Source organism: Eubalaena glacialis, chromosome 3 (genome assembly GCF_028564815.1).
Source record: "Eubalaena glacialis isolate mEubGla1 chromosome 3, mEubGla1.1.hap2.+ XY, whole genome shotgun sequence".
NCBI lineage: Eukaryota > Metazoa > Chordata > Mammalia > Artiodactyla > Balaenidae > Eubalaena > Eubalaena glacialis.
The window spans coordinates 174,575,286-174,594,851 of NC_083718.1; the positions used below are offsets into that span (position 1 = coordinate 174,575,286).

The 19,566-nt window shown below is 52.6% G+C and overlaps 1 protein-coding gene across 1 annotated transcript; it reads left to right on the forward strand.

Moving 5' to 3' along the window:
* Positions 1-2,087: 2,087 nt before the first annotated feature.
* Positions 2,088-19,358, forward strand: CRYBG2 (crystallin beta-gamma domain containing 2). Its single transcript, XM_061186943.1, has 19 exons — positions 2,088-4,877; positions 5,290-5,337; positions 5,425-5,537; positions 5,708-5,837; positions 8,075-8,214; positions 9,040-9,166; positions 9,407-9,442; positions 9,797-9,933; positions 10,094-10,220; positions 10,500-10,639; positions 10,741-10,867; positions 11,133-11,165; positions 11,290-11,402; positions 14,247-14,376; positions 15,647-15,786; positions 16,161-16,284; positions 17,806-17,964; positions 18,964-19,123; positions 19,218-19,358. The coding sequence occupies exons 1-19, from the start codon at positions 2,088-2,090 to the stop codon at positions 19,304-19,306; spliced, it is 4,863 nt and encodes a 1,620-aa protein (XP_061042926.1). The 3' UTR covers positions 19,307-19,358.
* The last annotated feature ends 208 nt before the right edge of the window (positions 19,359-19,566 follow it).

Consider the following 19,566-nt stretch of genomic DNA (forward strand, 5'->3'; position numbering starts at 1 on the left):
TCTATTTCTGTTTTGCATATAGATTCATTTGTATTATTTTTTATTTTTTAATTAATTAATTAATTAATTAATTATTTATGGCTGCATTGGGCCTTCGTTGCTGTGCGCGGGCTTTCTCTAGTTGTGGTGAGCAGGGGCTACTCTCCGTTGCGGTGCGTGGGCTTCTCATTGCAGTGGCTTCTCTTGTTGCGGAGCACAGGCTCTAGGTGCGTGGGCTTCTGTAGTTGTGGCACGTGGGTTCAGTAGTTGTGGCACAGGGGCTTATTTGCTCCACGGCATGTTGGATCTTCCTGGGCCAGGGCATGAACCTGTGTCCCCTGCATTGGCAGGCGGATTCTTAACCCCTGTGCCACCAGGGAAGCCCCTGTATTATTTTTTAGATTCCATATTCAAGTGATATCATATAATGTTTGTCTTTCTCTGTCTGATTTACTTCACTAAGTATAATACTCCCTAGGTCCATCCATGTTGCTGCAAATGGCAATATTTCATTCTTTTTTTATGGTTGAGTAATATTCCATTGTATTTACATACCACATCTTCTTAAGCCAGTCGTCTGTTGATGGGCAACTGGGTTGCTTCCATGTCTTGGCTATTGTTAAGAGTGCTGCTATGGGGCTTCCCTGGTGGTGCAGTGGTTGAGAATCTGCCTGCCAATGCAGGGGACATGGGTTCGAGCCCTGGTCTGGGAGGATCCCACATGCCGCGGAGCGGCTGGGCCCGTGAGCCACAATTACTGAGCCTGCGCATCTGGAGCCTGTGCTCCGCAACAAGAGAGGCCGCGATAGTGAGAAGCCCGCACACCGCGATGAAGAGTGGCCCCCGCTTGCCACAACTAGAGAAAGCCCTCGCACAGAAACAAAGACCCAACACAGCCATAAAAATAAATAAATAAATAAATAAATAAATTTAAAAGTAAAATCACAGGTTTAAAAAATGGCAACTGTTTAAAAAAAAAAAAAACTAAAAAAAAAAAGAGTGCTGCTATGAGCATTGGGGTAAATGTATCTTTTTGAATTAGAGTTTTCGTCTTTTCTGAATATATACCCAGGAGTGGGATTGCTGGATCATATGGTAGCTCTATTTTTAGTTTTTTAAGAAACCTCCATACTGTTTTCCATAGTGAATAATTTGTTCTTTATGAGGAAGCTTATGAGCCAGCGTTTTAGTTTATAAAGTGAGTTTTTTTCTTTTAACATCTATTTCTTTTTTTAAAATTTTAATTGGGGTATAGTTGCTTTACAATGTTGTGATAGTTTCTGCTGTACAATGAAGTGAATAAGCTATATGTATACATATATCCCCTCCTTCTTAGACCTCCCTCCCCACCATCCCACCCATCTAGGTCACCACAGAGCACTGAGCTGAGCTCCCTGTGCTATACAGCAGTTTCCCACTAGCTATCTATTTTACACTCGGCAGTGTATATATGTCAATCCTAATCTCCCAGTTCATCCCACTTCCCCTTCCCCCCTCCACCGTGTCCACACGTCCGTTCTCTACGTCTGTGTCTCTATTCTTGCCCTGCAAATAGGTTCATCTGTACCATTTTTCTAGATTCCACATATATGCGTTAATATACAATATTTGTTTTTCTCATAAAGTGAGTTTTTATTCTTTCTCTCTTACTGGATGCTGACAATAACCCTGTGAAGCACATACTCTTGTTATTCCAGTTTTGTGGCTGGGGGCCCTGAAACTTGCCGGGGAGAAGTGGCTGCCCAAGGTCATCCTGCTAGTGAGTGACAGGGCCAGGGGGAATCCAGCTTTGCTGGAGGCCAAAGCTGTCTTTCCTTACCTTCCTTTATAGTGATCAGAAACACGGTCAGAACATCACTTGCCTAATTCTCAGTTTTACGGTTTTCTAGTTTTCAGCTCCTTGAGGACTAGCCACAGGGCTCCTTGGGCAGAGTCCCAGCCCCATCCACAGACCAGTGGGTCAGACCCATATGCCTTTCTGCTCTCTCCCTTCTCTCTCCTTCTAGGCTTAGGCCTTAGCTTCACCCCTTGAAGGACCCTGGCATAGGAGAACACCTGAAAGTAGGGAGAGGGGTGGGAGATCTGAGAGTATCGTGCCCGGTTTACAGATGAAGAAACAAAGGCCCCAAAGCTCAAATGATTTGCCTGAGGTTACTCAGCCTGACCTTGGCAGGGGGAGTGATTCTGCACTGCAGAGAGCTACCCTGACCACCCCCGACCCTGTCTCTCCTCTTCCCGGCACCCTCTGCAGTGAGCTGGACCACAGTGAGCCAAGGACACCTCAGGATCCGTTGCTGGGGCCCAACACGGACGAGGCCAGTGGGCCCCCAGCTCGGGCCAAGGCCCGAGTGGTGAGCACCTCACTGACATGGGGGCAGTGGCCCCCTGCCCAGGAAGAGAGCAAACACCGTTTTCACAAGGTGTCCCTGTTATCAGGGGCACGGCTGGAAGTCCCCCAGGAGGAGATGTCTGAGAATGGCCACCGTCGGGAGGAAGTCAACGGCTTTGCTGCACGGGAAGAAGAGACTATGAATCACCAGGGTCCCGGGGACGGGGCTGGCTCCAAAAGCTTCCAGAGCCATGGGCCCATCTTTTCCAAAAAGTACACACTGCCCCCCAAGGAGAAAAGGCCAGTGGGAAGGCCAAAGGAGGCTGTGGACCAGGGTGATGGCAGTCCCCAGGACCCCAGGACTGAGCTACCGAGCCCAGGAGCCACGGCCAAGACTGAGTGTTTGGCGCCGGTGCATGGGCCTCATGAGCCCAGGCCCAACCCAGGTGTGAGTCTCACCAGCAGGAGCTCCCGGAGCCTCGAGGAACGGCGGGTGACACGCGCTGTGCGGACTACCATGGCGGTGGGAGGGCACGTGGACCGACAGGTGAACAGCTCTGTGACGAACTCCGTGGGGCTAACGCTCCCGGGCAAGGCCCTGCCCAGGGGCCGCAATGCCGCCCGCATGGTGCAGGCAGTGGTGGTGAGCCCCCGAGCCGAGGACTCACCCAGCCGCAGCCAGGCCCTGGAGCTGCTAAGTAGACTTGTGCCTGCTGGGTGGAGCCCACCTGCCAGCCGGTTTCCCAGGCCCCTGGCTGCTGTGACAAGGAGTCCAGGTCTGGGCAGCACAGAGGGTGCAGCCCCGGGGCAGCTGCCTGAGACAGGGACAGCAGAGCCAGAGGACAGATCTGTCCTGGCTCCCGTAGGCTTCCCGGACTATGCCCACCCGCCTCAGAACCAGGATGTCCCTGCAACCCACCCGGACCGAGACCAGGACAAAGCCCCAGATGCCAGGATCCATGAGGTCCCAAGAGTGCAGAGAGCATCCAGCCCCACCCAGCTCCCTCTCCAGACCTCTCAGGGCCACACACCAGTACCCTCCTCTCCCAGACTCCAGACCCAAACCCCCTCCCTGGGCCTAGGTCACCCCCCAGAGCAGCCTGAAGTACCTACTCATGCTAGGGCCCAGCTGACTCTCAAGCCCAGGGGACCCCAGGCCTGGCCCTCCGTCAAAACGGAAGGGCATCCAGATCCCCCTGCTGCCACCAGCCTGCCCACGGTGAAGACTGCGGCTGTTATAGTCCCTGGACAATCTCTTGCTCCATCCTCTACAAGAAGGAAGGCTGTCACCAGCCCAGGAGGTCTTTCTGCTCCATTCTCCCCAAGGAATAAGGTTGTTCAGGACTCTGAAAATGTCCCTATCTTCTCCCTTACCCAGAAAGAGGTAGTGCAGAGCCCTGGGGTTCCTGCTGACTCAACCCCCACCCAGAAAGAGGTAGTACAGGGTCCTAGTGCTCCTGCTGCCTCATCCCCTAAAGCAACCAAGGTTGCCCAGGCCCCAGAAGGCAGCCCTAGCACCCAAAAAGAGGTTGTCCAGAGTACTGAAGGCAGCCTTGCCCCTCCTCTCACCAAGGAGGAGGCTGGTCAAGGCCTGACAGCTCCTGCTGTCCCATCCCCCAAACAGGAAAGGGAGGTTCAGGACTCTGAGGAGAGCCCCATCTCATCTCCTACCCAAAAAGAGGTTGTCCAGGGCCCTGGTGCTTCTACTGTCCCATATTCTACCCAGAAAGTAGTTGTCCAGGGCCCTACTGCTCTCATTGCCCCCTCCTCCTCAGGGGGCAAGGTATCCCTCAGCCCAGGAGGCCCCCCTGCCCCAAGGCTGATGGGAGCAGAGGCCAGCCTGGAGTCCCAGCTTGTCCCTGACTCCGCCGAGGGCAAGACGTTCCCAGAGCCATCAAGGGAGGAGGAGGAGGTGGCCCTGACTGCTGACCTGGAGATTTTCCTGGATACCCTGCGGAGTATGGAGCCCCCCGAGATCCTCCGCACTCACCGGCTGCCACGAGCCCCCCGCTCCTCCTACCTGGCCATATACGCCACGTTGCCCGCCATCGAGGAGGACCAGCCTGGGCCATGGGTGCTGGGACCCAGCCCCCAGGGGGTGCCTGCACTGGAAGAAAATGAAGAGGAAGAGGGAGAGGAGGAGGAGGAGGAGGAAGAACCACAGAACCCCTACCTGAGCGACAGTGAAAAGCTCCAGCTCAGGCAGGAGAAAGCCAGGCCCAGCCCCTCCTGGGAATCCCACCCTGCCCGACCCCCCCAGGTCTCTTGCTCTCTTCTGGAGATGATGAAGAAGCACACAGCAGGTGCCAAGGGCGCCCACCCAGAAGTTGGGCCAGAGCAGCAGGCAAGCAGCCGGCTCACTTCCCGTCTTGGATGCAGCCTTCTCTTTGGGGGTCTGGTGCCTGCCCCCAAGGAGGCCCCCACTTTGGAACCACTGGGCACAAAACCATCCGCTCTACCGCCCCACGGGGCACCAGGGCTCAAGAAGGTGCGAGGACAGCTGCCCCTGCTCTACAGGGAAAGGCCACCTCCAGAGAAGCCCGCATGTGCCCAGCCCCCGGAGGGGTGGGTAAGTGAGGCCTTGGGTGGGCAACGGAGGGGGCCTGGCCTCATCTGGGCCAGGGTTTGGGTGGTGTGAAGACCATGATACTGGGGGGCAGAGTCTCCAGGGGCCAGGGGCGTGGGTCTGAGGTCTAGTTCAGTGTGACCACATTTCTCTGGGCCTCCGTCTCCCTATCCAAACAGCAGATTTGCACTGTGGATTCCAAAGGGCTTGATATCTTGGAAGCTGGGGAAGGGGACAGCTTCCAGGGACAGAGTGATGAAGGCACCTGGGGGTTGGGAGCAAGTGTAGCATCCTTTGTAGGCCAGCTCTTTGGGGGTGGAGGCCCATAGGGAGGATGTGGGGTTCCTGGAATGGCAGGTTGGGGGAGACAGTAAGGAGGCAACCCCATAAGATCTATCACCGCTCTCCATTCCAGAGCTCAGCATTGAAGACCCAGGGCAAACTGAACACCAGGCCTGGAAAGGTAGGGGGTGGGGGACAAATGGGTGGGGCAGCAGGAGGTGGGGCACCTGGGGACAGGGCCTGAGGACCTCCTCTGTGCCTTCTCCAGATGATCCTCTTCTCGGAGCCTGGCTGCCAAGGCAGCAGCAGGGAGGTTTGGGAAGACACTGCTGATGCTTCAGGCTGGGCCCGCGTGGCTTCCATACGGGTGGTACGAGGCTGGTGAGTGCGGAGTTCCTGGCGGGGTCCTGTGTGTGAACCTGGGGGATGTGAGGGCAGTGGGAAGTGCCCAGTGAGAAGTGCCTGGCAGAAACCCCCTCAGCTACCCAGAGACCCTGTCTTGTGGGTACATCGTTTCCCCACTCAGTGACCCTAGGTCTCTGTGCCCGCAGCTGGGTGCTGTACGAAGAGCCGGCGTTCCGGGGCCAGAAGCTGGTCCTGCCTGAAGGAGATGTGGAACTTGGAGCTCTGGGGCCAGCATGGAGTACCCAAGGCATTGGCTCCCTGAGGAGGGTTGTCCGGGTGAGTGGCTGGGTGTGGGGGACCAGATTTTGCCCCATCTACCCTAAGCCCCAGGCCCTGAGGAGGTAGACAGCCTCAGGTACCTAGAGTTGGAATTTCTGGGAGAGATCATATGGGATCGGAGCCTGGAGAGGACTTATCATGGTCTCACCTGTAAAGTCCCAACCTCGGAGCCAGTGGGGAAGAAAAGGATTCTGGGTGTGCTCAGCCTGGCTTGGGGAGGCAGGGGCCAGGCAGAGGCCAAGCTCCAGTAACTCCAGCTAGTGCTGGAGAAGGATTCAGTTAGAGCAACAGAAGCGGGTAGGGGTGGCTGTGAGCGCTCACCTCCCCACCCCGGGCCCAGGCTTTCAGGCCCACGGCCAGAGCCAAGGTGCCATGGATGTGTGTTGATTCACGTGCTCACAGATGCTCTTTCATGTCAGCTGTGTGCCCGGCACCATGCCAGGCAATGAGTAGGTTGGGAGATCTGCTCTCTGCCCTGTAGGACTCATGGTCAAGCTAGGGTATGAGGGCTGGGTTTGAAGCAGGAAAGCCATATAAACAGATTAGAGATTTAGAAACATCCTTCTGGTTGCCAGGAGGAGAAAAGACTGGGATTCTGGAGACAGGAAGACCAGGAAGGGCTGTGATTTCCAGCCGAGGGGAACCTCTGAATTTTTAGGGAGGGGTATGTGGTTTGAAAAGGCATAGTCTTATTATAGTTTCACATCTGTAAAGTGGGGAAAAATAATACTGTTTTCATAACACAAATTTACAAACTGCTAAAATTAAGCTTGACAAAGCCGTCTTGGCCGCTAGGGAGACCCAGATGAGAAAGCAAAGATCTAAAAGCAGGGCCTAGCCAACGTTTCGGGTTTTTTTTTTTTTAATTTGTTTTTTGTTGTTGTTTTTAATGGAAGGACAAATAACCCTGAGTCCAGAGCTGTTGAAATCCTCCCGGTAAGAGAGGATGAGAATCTTAATTAGGGCAGTGGCCCAGCCACGCAAAGGAAGGGACAAGAATTTTCAAAGCCTCTCCAGAAACACACAAATATTTGTGGACAATTTATTGTGGGCTTCTCACAATAAATTCATCTTCACGTGGGAGGTAATGAGGTACAAGAGAAAAACAAGGGCTTTGAAGTCCAGTGGACCTGGGTTCCTTTGATTCATTCAGCACTGATTGGGTGCCTAGTGTGTATCAGGCACCTGGGACGTGCCGGGTTGCAACAGTGAACGAAAACCACAGTGCTCTGTTCTTGGTCTTGCTACTTACAGGCTGTGTGCCCTGGGGCGGCCCACTTAACTTCACTGAGCCTCACTTTCCTAGTCTGCGAATGGCGTAATAACTCTCGTTGGGAAGACCAAATGAGAAGGGGTAGGACAGGCCCTTATATATATGCCTTGTACCCAGTAGGTGCTTCATAAACATTTGATGAAGGAGTGAATGAAAATGGCCCTAGTGAGGAAGAAACACCCAGAATGCAGAGAGGACCTGCAGCTTCCTGGGATGAGGTGCAGCTTCCTGGGATAAGGAGGCCAGTCTGGACAGGCATAGAGATTTGTATACAGTCAGGAATTGTATACAAAAGAAGGGTCAAAGTGAGACCTCAGGAAGTGGCTGTCTATCCCGCCCATCCCTCCACCAGGCTGGAAATGAGGCTCCCAGAGGCAAGGCAAAGGGCATGGCACTTGGCAGGCTCCTACTGGGAATTTTGGTCTCAGGTCCCAAAGGGCCAGAGTGGGACCAGTGAGGGCTTTGGTCTCAGGCTTGTCTGGCTGACCTTGCAGAGAACACCCTAGTCATTTCTGGCTTCTGGGGAGAAGTCCCTGGGAGCCCCAGCTGGACAGACTTGGGGAAGAAGGTGTGGGTGGGGGTGGTCTCTGAGGGCTGTTTTTTTTTTTTTTTTTTTTTAATTTTTATTTATTTACTTATTTATTTATTTTTGGCTGTTTTGGGTCTTCGTTTCTGTGCGAGGGCTTTCTCCAGTTGTGGTGAGTGGGGGCCATTCTTCATCGCGGCGCGCGGGCCTCTCACTGTCACGGCCTCTCCCGTTGTGGATCACAGGCTCCAGACGCGCAGGCTCAGTAGTTGTGGCTCACGGGCTTAGTTGCTCCGCGGCATGTGGGATCTTCCCAGACCAGGACTCGAACCCGTGTCCCCTGCATTAGCAGGCAGATTCTTAACCACTGCGTCACCAGGGAAGCCCCAGGGCTATTGTTTTATACTTCATTTTTCCACCCCTTTCCTTCCGTAGGACTACATTACCCCAGAGATCAGCCTGTACTCTGAGGAGGGCCTCAAGGGGGAGCAAGTGAAGCTAACCAAGGCCTTGGAGGACCCCCAGGGCCTGGAGAGGCCTCTGCAGGTGGCATCTGCCACTGTCTCCGCAGGACTGTGAGTCTGGGCTGTTCTGGAAACCCTACATTTAACATTCACTGTGCTGGGTGCTGGGGACACAGAGGTGACAGGACATGGTTCCTGCCCTCAAGACGTGCTCAGTCTACTGGTGGGGCCAGGCAAGCAAGCAGACAGTGGCAATCCAGAGTTCCAGGAATGGAGAGACACGGGGCTGTGGGAGTATAGAACAGCACCAAACCAGCCTGAGGTCAGAGAAGCCTTCCTGGAGGAGGAGACTCCTCAGCTGGGATGAGTTGGCCCCAGAAGAATCTAAGCTCCATGAGGGCAGGGACTTTGTATGTTTTGTTCACTACTGTATCTCTGATGCCTGAAGCAGGGCCTGGCATGGGGTAGATGCCCCTAAATATTTGTTAATTGAATGAATGGGGAAAAGAGTATACTAGCACCTGCAAAGGCCCAGAAGTGAGAGACTGACTTTGAAAGTTCACTCTGGCCAAAGAAAGCAGCAAGTGGGGAGATGTGAGGTCCAGGAGGAAGGCAGGGGGACAGGACAAAAGGCCTCTTTGTGCAGCTGGGCTGTATTGTGAGGCTAATGGGGAATTACCAGGGGTTTTTAAGCAGGTCCAGCTGCTGGAAAGAACTCTCAGCCGCTGTGTGCAATTAGAGAGGGCCAGGTCAGAGAAGGGGAGATCAATGGAGTGGCTGCTGCAGGAAATTATGGGGGCCTGAAATGTCCTCCAGAGTCCCCTTGATGGGGGCCTCTCCCCCAAAACTTCTTTCCCCCCTCTACCCCTTCCACCCCATCCACTAACCTGTGTTCCCGGGAGTCTGGGGTGCAGCTGCCTCTCTGCCTCCCCTCAGGTGGCTTCTATACCCCAAGCCCTTCTTTGAAGACACTCCCTGCATCCTGGAGCCTGGAGAGTACCCCACCCCAGAGGCCTGGTGTGCATCAGACCCCAGTGTGGGCTCCCTGAAGCCCATGAGATTGGTAAGGAGCAGGTGGTCCCAAGCAGCCTTGTCCTGTAGTCTGGGTGAAGAGGCAGGGCCTGGGAGCTCCTACTGGGAATGGGATTGGAGGAGAGGGAGGATTAGTCCAAGGGTTGGGGGAGAGGGAGGACATGGGGTTGGCCATTTTTAGGGGCCCCAGGAACAAGTAAACCCTAGGTCACCAGCCCCATCTGTCTTCCCGCACCTCTGGGCTGGTGTCTCAGCTCTGTCTCCTCTGCAGGGCTGCCCAAGAGTGGAGAAGCCAGGAGAGCCCAAGGTAAGCATCTGGGCCTCAGGGTCAAAGAGGACCTTTGGGTGGGGTGTTTGTATGTGTGTGGCTATCACGGCCTGAACTAGAAGGTGGGAGAGGTGGGAGCTGGGGGCTAGAGGCTGGGCTGGGGAGGGGCGGGGTGGAAACCCGATGGGCTAACTGGGAACTGGCTTTTGATGTGTAAGGACCAGGTCAGAGGTCAGAGAAGAGACAGGAGTTAGGTAAGGGCTTGGGGCTCAGTGAGGGAATGGGAGGGCTTAGCTCTGGGTTGATGCTGGATAGAGTCATCCTGGGGTGGCTGGGTGGGTCTGGGTCCAGATCACTCCCCACCAACCTCACACAGCCCCTCTCCCCCCGCAGGCTGTAGTGTATGAGGCCCCAGGGTTTCAGGGCCAGAGCTGGGAAGTGAGCCGAGACATCTACAACCTGCAGCAACCAGAGGACAGCCAGAGCCCCAGCTTGGCCTCTGTGGGGTCCCTGCAAGTTCTTGGGGGCTGGTGAGGACTCAGGACCCTTCCTTCTCCCTCATCCTCCCCACTAGCCTCTACCCTCCAGGATGGGAAGTGACCTGGTCTGCCTAGGGGTGGGGGCAGCTCTCTTACACATCCATGGGCTTCCTGTGACTGAGTCTGTTTGTCTGCCTCCCCCTTCCCCCAGCTGGGTGGGCTACGAGAAGGAGGGTTTCCGGGGTCACCAGTATCTGCTGGAGGAGGGAGAATACGCTGATTGGTCACATTGGGGAGGCTATAACAAGGCGCTGACCTCCCTGAGAGTCATCCGGACGGTAAGCAAGAGCAACTGGGACATCCCTCTGCCTCTGGCCGCAGCCATACTTACCCCAGCACAATTTGTTGAGGGAAGAATTTGCGCCTCCTCTCCCTGTTCTCTAGAGCACCTGGAAGTGTTCCCTGAGGTCTAGCCTCTCTCCCTCCTGCTGCCTTTCCCCAGCCCACACTGATCACCTCACCGCAAAGTCCTTTGGTGGACTGCGTCCTTGGGGTCTGGGCACTCCCAGGGGTGTCCGTCGGTGGGCGGGAGAAACCTGACTGTCCCTGGGGCCCAGGACTTCGGGGACCCGGCGGTGGTGCTGTTTGAGGCCATGGACTTTGAGGGGCATGGCGTGGAGGTGAGCGAGGCATTGCCGGACGTGGAGCTGGCGGGACACGGCCCCCGAACGCAGGCCATCCACGTGCTCAGCGGCGTGTGAGTGACCGAAGCTCCGGGAGCTGGGCCGGTGGGGGGGGGGCGGTTCCAGGAGAGGCACTGGCTCCTCCATGCTAACCCGCGCCCCGCCCTTCCTGCAGGTGGGTGGCCTATCAGGAGGTGGGCTTCTCCGGGGAGCAGTACGTGCTGGAGAAGGGCGTGTACCGCAACTGCGACGACTGGGGCTCGAGCAACAGCGCCCTCGCCTCTCTGCAGCCGGTCCTGCAGGTGTGTGCCCGCCGCAGGAGCGGGGCCTCTCAGAGGGGAGGGGCTTGGCGTCCCCCCGCAGGGGGGCGGGACTGGAACAACCAGGCTTGGAGCTCCTGGGGGCGGGGCCTCCTGGAAGGGGCGGGGCCTCCTGGAAGGGGCGAGGCTAATACGGACCTGGAGGGTGAGGGACCTGCGAAAAGGGTCGGGAATATTGAAACCAGAGGAACTGAGGCTGGGGGCTAGCACACTCCTTAAATCTCGAAACTTCGGTCCCTCCCTTCAGGTCGGGGCGCACAATCCGCACTTTGTCTCAAAGGTAAGGAGCTGGTGGGGGCCTATGTCTCCTCTTCCCTCATTTTTCAAATCTCTCCCCCACTTACCCATTCTCTCTGTCCCACTCACCCTCCTTCACTCTCATCTCTTCCCGTCTGTGCCGCCAGATTCAGCTTTTCTCCGGTCCGGACTTCCTGGGCGACCACATCTCCTTTGAGGATGACCAGACCTCTCTTCCCCCCTCTTTCCAGCCCCAGTCTTGCCGAGTCCACGGCGGCAGGTGAGGAAGTGGGGAAGGGGAGACGGGGGCGGGAGGGGGGCGGGGGGCACCTGCTCAGAAGCGCTTAGCTCAGCTTGGAAATCGAGGCTGTAATTACAGGTCTTTGTTTCAAATGATTTCCTTCCTTTGGCTTCCTTGAGATTAGCTATTCTATCCCGAATTATTCAATCTTAAAGCAAACAAAGCAAGATAAAGTTTTAGTAGAAAATGTAAAAACTGTAGACAGTATAGTGTAAATTAACAATAATTTATTATTACCTAATACCCAGTCCATGTTCGAATTCCTCCCGTTATCTCAAAAAATGCCTTTGTGAAATTGGTTTGTTTTTCTCAGGATCCAGACAAGGTCCACACATTGCATGTGGTCCATTTGATCTATAATGTATAACAGTACCTTTCCCTTCTTTTTATTTTATACCATTTATTCGTTTAAAGAACCCAATAATTTGCCCTGTAAGTTTCCCATCTTCTGTATTTAGCTGATTGCTTCCTGGTGGTGTTTTAATTTTGTTCCTCTGTGCCCCATACTTCCTGTAAACTGGTAGTTAGATCTAGAGGATTGATGAGATCCAGGGTGTTTTGTTTTGTTTTGCTGGCAAGAAGACTATTAGAGGTGGTATGTGTACTTCCCACTGCATCACATCAGGAGGCACATGTCTAGCTGTCCCATTTTTAATGATATTAAGATCCCTACATTATAAGATTCCTCGCTGACCTTTCACCTAAAGATTTTTAGCATCCATTGATGATAATTGCCTAGACCCATTATTTCTTTAGAGGTTACAAAATGATTTTCTAAGTTTTGTTATTCCCTATACATATATTGGCTGGAATACTTCTATAAAGAAGAACTGTCCCTTTTCAACTATTTGTTTACCTGAAATAGTTTATACAAAAAAGGCAGTTTGATCTTTTCCCAAGAATCAGTGTTTGCCCCTTTCTATCAATTTTCAGAATAATTTCTGAATTGGTGCCCTAGCAACCTCCAGAGCTGACCAATGAAGATTTTTTAAAGTATTGTTATGAACTCATGGGTTTTTTATGTATATGAAATGCTCCAGTCCCTTGGAGTCACTATTCTTTTGTGTACTCAAATTGTTTCATCTTTGGCAAATGGGAGCACCTCCAAATTGCTTCCTGGGTATTTTTTATATGACCCCAATAGTTTTTTTTTATAACTTCCTTGTTTTTCTGGTACAGTAAGAGGTTCTGGGATCATTTTGTACATTTTTTGCCTCAAACCGGGAATCATTTCCCAAAGAATCCTGGTTGCTTTTAATGCATAATGCTCTTTGGAGACCAAAATCTGCACGCTAGGTGTTTCAAAATTATAATACTGATATTACTACTAACAGTAAAAACCAGTGAATGCTGTTTGAGGTCTCTCTGTTGTTCTTTTTGTCCTCAGAACATTCACCTACATCCCATTAGGTATGTACAGTTCAAACTATTGTGTTTTTAAGACATTTGAAATAATACTTTTTTCTGTGCAGTTATGCCACCAACCTGATATACAGTTAGGTTCATTTATTTTGTTTATTTATATTTTTATGAATACTTCTCATTTTTACTTAATTCTGTTTCCTAATTACATAAAATATTTGTAGTGTTCCTGTCTTAGTCAGCTTGAGCTACTATAACAAAATACCATACATTGGGTGGCTTAAACAACAGGAATTTATTTTCTCACAGATCTGGAGGCTGAAAGTCCAAGATCAAGGTGTTGGTTGATTTGGTTCCCTGGTGAGGGCTCTCTTCCTGGCTGGCAGACGGCTGCCTTCTTGCTGTGTCCTCACATGGCTGAGAAAGAGAGCTCTTCCTCTTCCTATAAGGACACTAATCCCATCATGGAGGCTCTAACCTTTTGACCTCATCTAAACCTAATTACCTCCCAAAGACCATCACATTGGAGGTTAGGACTTCAACATTGGAATTCTGGGGAGATACAAACATTCAGTCCATAATATTTCCAAAGTCAAGACTTAAAAAATCAATAGCTTTCATCTCTGTCCCTGCTACCTTTTCCACTCCCTCCCCCTATAGGTAATCTTTTGTGCGTGCGTGTGTGTGTGTGTGTGTGTGTGTTTAGTTTATTCATCCATTGTTTCTTTTTGAAGATATAAGCAAATATGCACTCATATATAAATTTACATATAATTATAGAAACCAAATATGTTTTGTTTTCCTCCTCCTCCATTTTCTTACACAAAAAAAGCATACTACAACCTGGTAAATATACTAAAAACCACTGAATTGTACACTTTAAAAGAGTGAATTTTATGGTTTGTGAATTATATCTCAATTTTTTTAAAAGGAAGCATACTGTAAACACTGTTATGCACCTTGATTTTTTTACTTAACAGTTTGTATATCACTTTATATCCCTTTAAGAGCTCCTCCTCATTCTTTTTGACTGCTATGTTACACTCCAGATTCTTAGTTTATTCAACCAATCCCCAATTGATGGACATTTGGCTGCTCCCACTCTGCCACTGCAAACAGTGTGTAATCAATAGCCTTATGTATGTGTCATTTCATGTTTTTGAAGGATGTCCTTGGGATAGATTCTGAGAAGTGGGATTGCTGAGTAATTGTGCATGGAGTTTTGCTTGATGTTGCCACATTTCCCCCGAAGGGCGGTATGATTTCATTCAGTCCTTTCTTAAGTCTGACCTTCGTCCCTGCTGCTGCAATGCCCGTTTATCCTTGGCCTCCCCCGGACCGGGGGATCCCCATCAAGTCTGCATCCACTCTGCTGTATCTCAGGGGGACCTGGGCAGGCCAAGGAGAGGGTAGGCTCAAATATCTACTCACATCCCCCCACTCTTCCCCTTCCTTCCCCAGCTGGATCCTTTTTGATGAGAAGAACTTTGAGGGTGAGCAGCACATTCTCTCTGAGGGCGAGTTCCCCACTCTCACAGCCATGGGCTGCCTGGCCTCCACGGTCCTGGGCTCTCTTCGGAAGGTGCCCCTGGTAAGTGCCCCGCTCCAGTTCCAGGCACCCCTGAGGCAGGGGTTGCTGCTGGGGGAGCCCACACACAGAGCCTCTTCTCACTGCTGAGTGGGCTTTGGGGCTTAAACCCAGTCTTCAGAACTACCCCAGGTCCCCTCGACCCCAGGGCTTCAAAGCCAGGTCAGCTTACTAGGGATTTATTGAGCCCCTGCTGAGATAGGTCCTGGAACCCTGCAATATATCAGACATAGCCCTGCCTTCAAGGAACCCAGAAAGATTACAGCTCAGAGTGCTGTGTCCTGAAACTGAGGTGGGACGGGGCCAGGAGGGGCTAGCACTCAGGGGTGGGCTGGGGGCAGGGGCGACCGATGAGGTGGTGATTCTGGGCAGGGAGGAGTGGAATGGCAAGATGGCTTTGCTGCGTGGGGGGAACGGTGGGCGGGAGGAAGGCAGTGGGGCTGCTGCTACCGTGATCCAGGACAAATGATGATGTCCTGGACTAGGAAGATGTGGAGAGGAGTGATGTGGGCTGATGAAGGACCTGGAGTCTGTAGGACTTGGCTGTGGGCTGGGTGGCCAGTGGCAGCAGCACAAACAGAACAGCTGGTGTTTCCTGTACTGCTCTGGGCAGTGTTTAAAAGGCTTCCCGTGCACTAAGGCATTTAATCCTCACCACAACCCTATGAGCCATGTAACTATTATCTTCTTCCTTTTTCTGACGTGAAAACTGAGGCGCAGAGAGGTCACGTGACTTGCTTCAGGTCACGCAGCTGGTAATAGACAGAGCCAGGTTCTGTACAACTACATGCTGGGCTCTGAAGACAAACAGACCTGGTTCTGAAGCCTGGCCTTAGGGCCTTGAGCAAGTGATTTACCTTCTCCAGCCTCAGTTTCCCTCTAAGTGGGGATAATAATTGCACCTTCTTATAGGGCTGTTGAGAAGTTATAATGAGATCAGGTAAAGCACTTAGCACAGAACCTGGCGTGTAGTAAGCCCTGAATACGTGAGAACTGCTATAATGACCAGTATTATTCTTGTCACTCATCTTAGAAGTGCTATTTACTGGGGAGGAGGTTTGAGGGGCAATGGGGGTTCCATCTGGCACATGCTGCATCTGAGAATCTGGGGGACACCCAGCTGGCGGTGTCCAGGAGTCAGGGGCCCTGTGGGGTGGAGCTCAGGAGGGAAGAGAGCCTGAAATACCATTCTGGGAGTCGGGGTGTCTGGAACTAGAGGGGCTGAGTCGGGGGCTCTCGTGGCCTCACCCCTTCTCCGTGCCCCCGGCCGCAGCACTTTTCAGAGCCATCCATTTTCCTGTATGGCCTGGAGTGCTTCGAGGGGAAGGAGATCGAGCTCAGTGGGGAGCTGCGGAGCCTGCAAGCTGAGGGCTTCAACAACCACGTGCTGTCCGTGCGGATCAAGGGGGGCGTGTGAGTGTGCCGCGGGGCTGCGGGGGCTGCGAGGGAGGGAGGGAGGGGGCCTCCAGGTCTTCCCCCCACTTCTACTGCACTCCCCTCCACGCCAGGAGGGAGAGTGGGGAAGTGCAGGCTGAGAAGGGTCACTGGCCCTCAGGGCTTGGACCCCAGCCCGAGGTGCTCTCCAGCACCCTCCCCTGCCCTGCAAATCCCAGAGCTCCCTCCCAGCCTCCCTCTCTACCCCCTCCCGGGACCTGAACCCCAGGCAGAGGAGTCCAGGCGTGAGAGAGGAGGAGGTAGAGAATGTTCTGACGGCTGCTCCTCCTCTTCTACCTGCCTGTCTGTCTGTCTGTCTTCCTCGCTGTGTCTGTGGCACTTGCTGGGCCCAGCTGGGTGCTGTGCCAGCACAGTGACTTCCGTGGCCGCCAGTGGCTGGTGGGCAGCTGCGAGATCACCAGCTGGCTGACGTACAGTGGGACCCAGAGGGTGGGCTCCCTCTACCCCATCAAGCAGGTAGGTAGCATGTCGGGTTGAGCACGTCTGGGCCAGTCTGTCTGGCTGTTTGTCTGTCTGTGCGTTTCCCATGTTTCCCAAACTCAACCTTTGTGTACTTTTGTCACAATTTTTGTCACACCATCATTCCTTTTGAACCATTGTCTCCTTAATATTTTCCTCTAAACCAACTCACTTTTTTTTTTTTTTACTTTTTCCTATCCTAAGGAGTAATGTCCATAAGATCATGGGTTTGATGTGTATGTATGATTTTTCCTTAATAGACATTGTGATAAATTCATTTTTAACAATAAGGCTTATCCACATAAGCCTGAAAATTATCTCCTGTACCACCCACCAGTGGTAAGCACACCTCACTTTGAAACACTGTGTCTGTACTTGTGTTTCCGTATGTCTGTGGGTACATGTCTGGACATGTGTCTCATTTATGTGCATGTGCATTTATGTGGAGGCATGGCCACAGAGGGGGTGTGTGTGTGTGTGTGCGCGCGCGCATGCCCATCTGAGGGTGTTTCTGTGTCTGTGATGTTACTTGTATCCATGTTTCCTCTGGAGGTGATCTGTGGGGGGATGTTTGTCATCCCCTCACCCTGTACATCTGTGAGAGTATATTTATGACTGCACGTGCCTGTACTTGTGACACCGTTGAAAGTGTGTGTCTTTGTGTGAGGAAACTTGTGTGGTCCCTATTTCAGACTCTTATAACATCATTGCTAGAAGGAATCTTGGAGATTATCTCCAACCTTCACATTTTACAGATGGGGAAATAAAGGCCCAGAGAAGTGGACAAGAATTTGCTCTGCAATCTTCACAAGTATTTTACCTCCATGGGCCTCAGTTTCCTCATCTTTAAAATGGGGGTGCTATGTATGATAGAGTTGTTTAGAGGATTGAAGATAATAATGATGTAAAGCCCTTAGAACAGTGCTTGAATGGTTAGGCACTCAACAAATGTTAGCCGTGATTATTATTATTACTATTATTACTGTCACCACCGTCCGAGACCCCCAGGTGATTTGTGGCTGAGCCAGGTCTGATGTCTGACAGCCCAGTGTCCGCCCTGCTGTGGTACCTCTTCAGCATGGGTAGTGCGTGCATTTCTCTCTGTAAGTGTGTGTGCACATCTGTATTCCCATACACATCCAAACTTTTGGCAAACGTAAGTGCCTGGCATGGAGTCGGCTGGGGGAGCAAATAGTGTGAGTGTACATGTCGACGTGTATCCATGTGTTTGTGCCTGCGGCACTCCTGTACAACCATGCGGATCTTGGGTGTATCTGCCAGTGTTCTGTGTGTACCTCTGCAGACGTGGAACTGTGTGCGTGTGCACTACGTATGTGCCCCCGGCATGTGTATGAGAAAGAAGGGGTGACTTAGAAGCAGGGTCGAGGTTGGTGTGGGGCAGGAGGGAGAGCTTGGGAGCTTGGGATACTGGAGGGTCCAGAGTTGAGGGCATTGGGGGCCCAAGTGGGAGCATCCCTGCCCAGAGACCCCTGACTCTCAGCTCCCCCCACTCACCAGCGCCGGGCTTATTTCCACCTCTGGAATGCGGCACTGGGGGGATTCCTGGCAGTGCCGGACCACGTGGAGGACATGAAGGCGGGCCGCGTGGTGGTCTCTGAGCCCCAAGCTGCAGGCAACTGTATCTGGTACTACGAGGATGGGCTGCTGAAGAACCAGGTACCAGTTTAGGGACTGGGACAGGGTCACCAGGGCCCCAGACCCTCACAAGCCTACCTTTGGGAGTCCCAGCCTGTTCCCAGTCAGGAACAGGACCCAGCCTTGGGCCAGAGAGACAGAGAGATACACAGACACCAGGACCCTGGTGGAGGTGGAGAATGCAGGCTGCGTACCCCTGGGCACTTCGGGCTCTTCTCTGGTCCTGTCTCCCATCTGCAAAACAAGAGCGTTGAACCAGATGCTTCTAAGGAACCACTCAGCTCTGATATCTTGTGACAGATTTGGATCCTATTAATAATGATAGATCTACTCCACAAACATTTCCTGAGCACCTGCTATGTTCCAGGCCCTGTTCTAGGTGCTGGGAATATAACAGTGAGAAGACAGAAACAACTTCTGCCCTCCTGAAGCTTGCATCCTAGTGGGGAGAGAAAGAAACAAATGAGTAAAATATCTTAGTACCTTAGGTGTTGAAAAGTGCAATAGAGGAAAAATACATTAAGAAAGGAAAATAGGAAGTATCAGTAGCTCTGACAAGGGGAGCCCTTCCCGAGAAGGTGGCATTGGAGGGAGGCACCTTGCAGGTTTCTTCACGTGGATGCCTCATGTAATCCCTAGAGGGCACTAGGGGGGCAAGTCCTATTATACTTCCCATTTTATAGGCGAGGAAACAAGAGCACAGAGAAGTTAAGTAACTGGCTGAAAGTCACATAGCCAGTAAGTATGTGGAAGCTTGTCTGCTGCTAAAGCCTGTGCTTCAGGAGTCAGTCATGGAAGGCTTCCTGGAGGAGCGCGTATTTTTCCAGCCCTTTTATGGTTTCTCACATTGAACCCTCACAACAGCCGTCCCCAAGGAAACCAGAGCTCAGAAGGATTAGATTTGCGCAGAGTCACAGTCCGTAACAGCCAGGATTCAAAGCTGGGTGTGTCAATGGTGTCTTGGGTTTGGTGGAGTCTCTGTGGGGAGGGCCAGTGCCTGACGACCTCCTGGGGCCTCAGGTGGCCCCCACCATGAGCCTGCAGGTGATTGGCATCCCCAGCACAGGCTCCAAGGTAGTGCTGTGGGCTGAGAGCCGCCTGCCCCGCCAGACGTGGAGCATCAACGAATCAGGCCACATCTGCAGCCAGATGTTTGAAGGCTGGATCCTAGATGTGAAGGGTAAGTTGGGCATGTGTGTGGGAGAAGGCCCCTGCAGGCAGCGGAGTCCCCAGCTCTCTCTGACCATCTCCCCATCTCTTACCCCCTCCCCCAGGTGGCCAGGGCTACGACCGGGACCACGCGGTGCTGTGGGAGCTGGCCAAGGACAGGGCGTCCCAGATCTGGACTGTCCATGTGCTTTGAACCTCCCCCCCACCCCCCAGCCCTGGAGGCTCTCCCTGGGATGAAATGTTTTTATAGGGTTTTTTGTTGTAACATAAACTGTTTTATAATATGCTCCCAGGTATCCTCATCTCTGTGCACCTTGATATTTGGGGGTGGGAGTGAGGATTTGTTCACCTGCCTCCTTACTTGCCTGCACTCAGGTGGGCTTCTTCCCTCCCAGCTCCAGTTCTGGGGCCCAGGTAAGGCCTCCGTCTGCCACCAGAGGGAACACTGGGAGC

Excerpts from the sequence above, each read along its gene's own strand:
- CRYBG2 (XM_061186943.1), top strand. The coding sequence starts at position 2,088 with ATGAAGAAACAAAGGCCCCAAAGCTCAAATGATTTGCCTGAGGTTACT. Across the intron at positions 8,215-9,039 it reads GCCACTGTCTCCGCAGGACT|GTGGCTTCTATACCCCAAGC; the intron begins GTGAGTCTGGGC and ends GCCTCCCCTCAG. Across the intron at positions 17,965-18,963 it reads ATGGGCTGCTGAAGAACCAG|GTGGCCCCCACCATGAGCCT; the intron begins GTACCAGTTTAG and ends CTGGGGCCTCAG.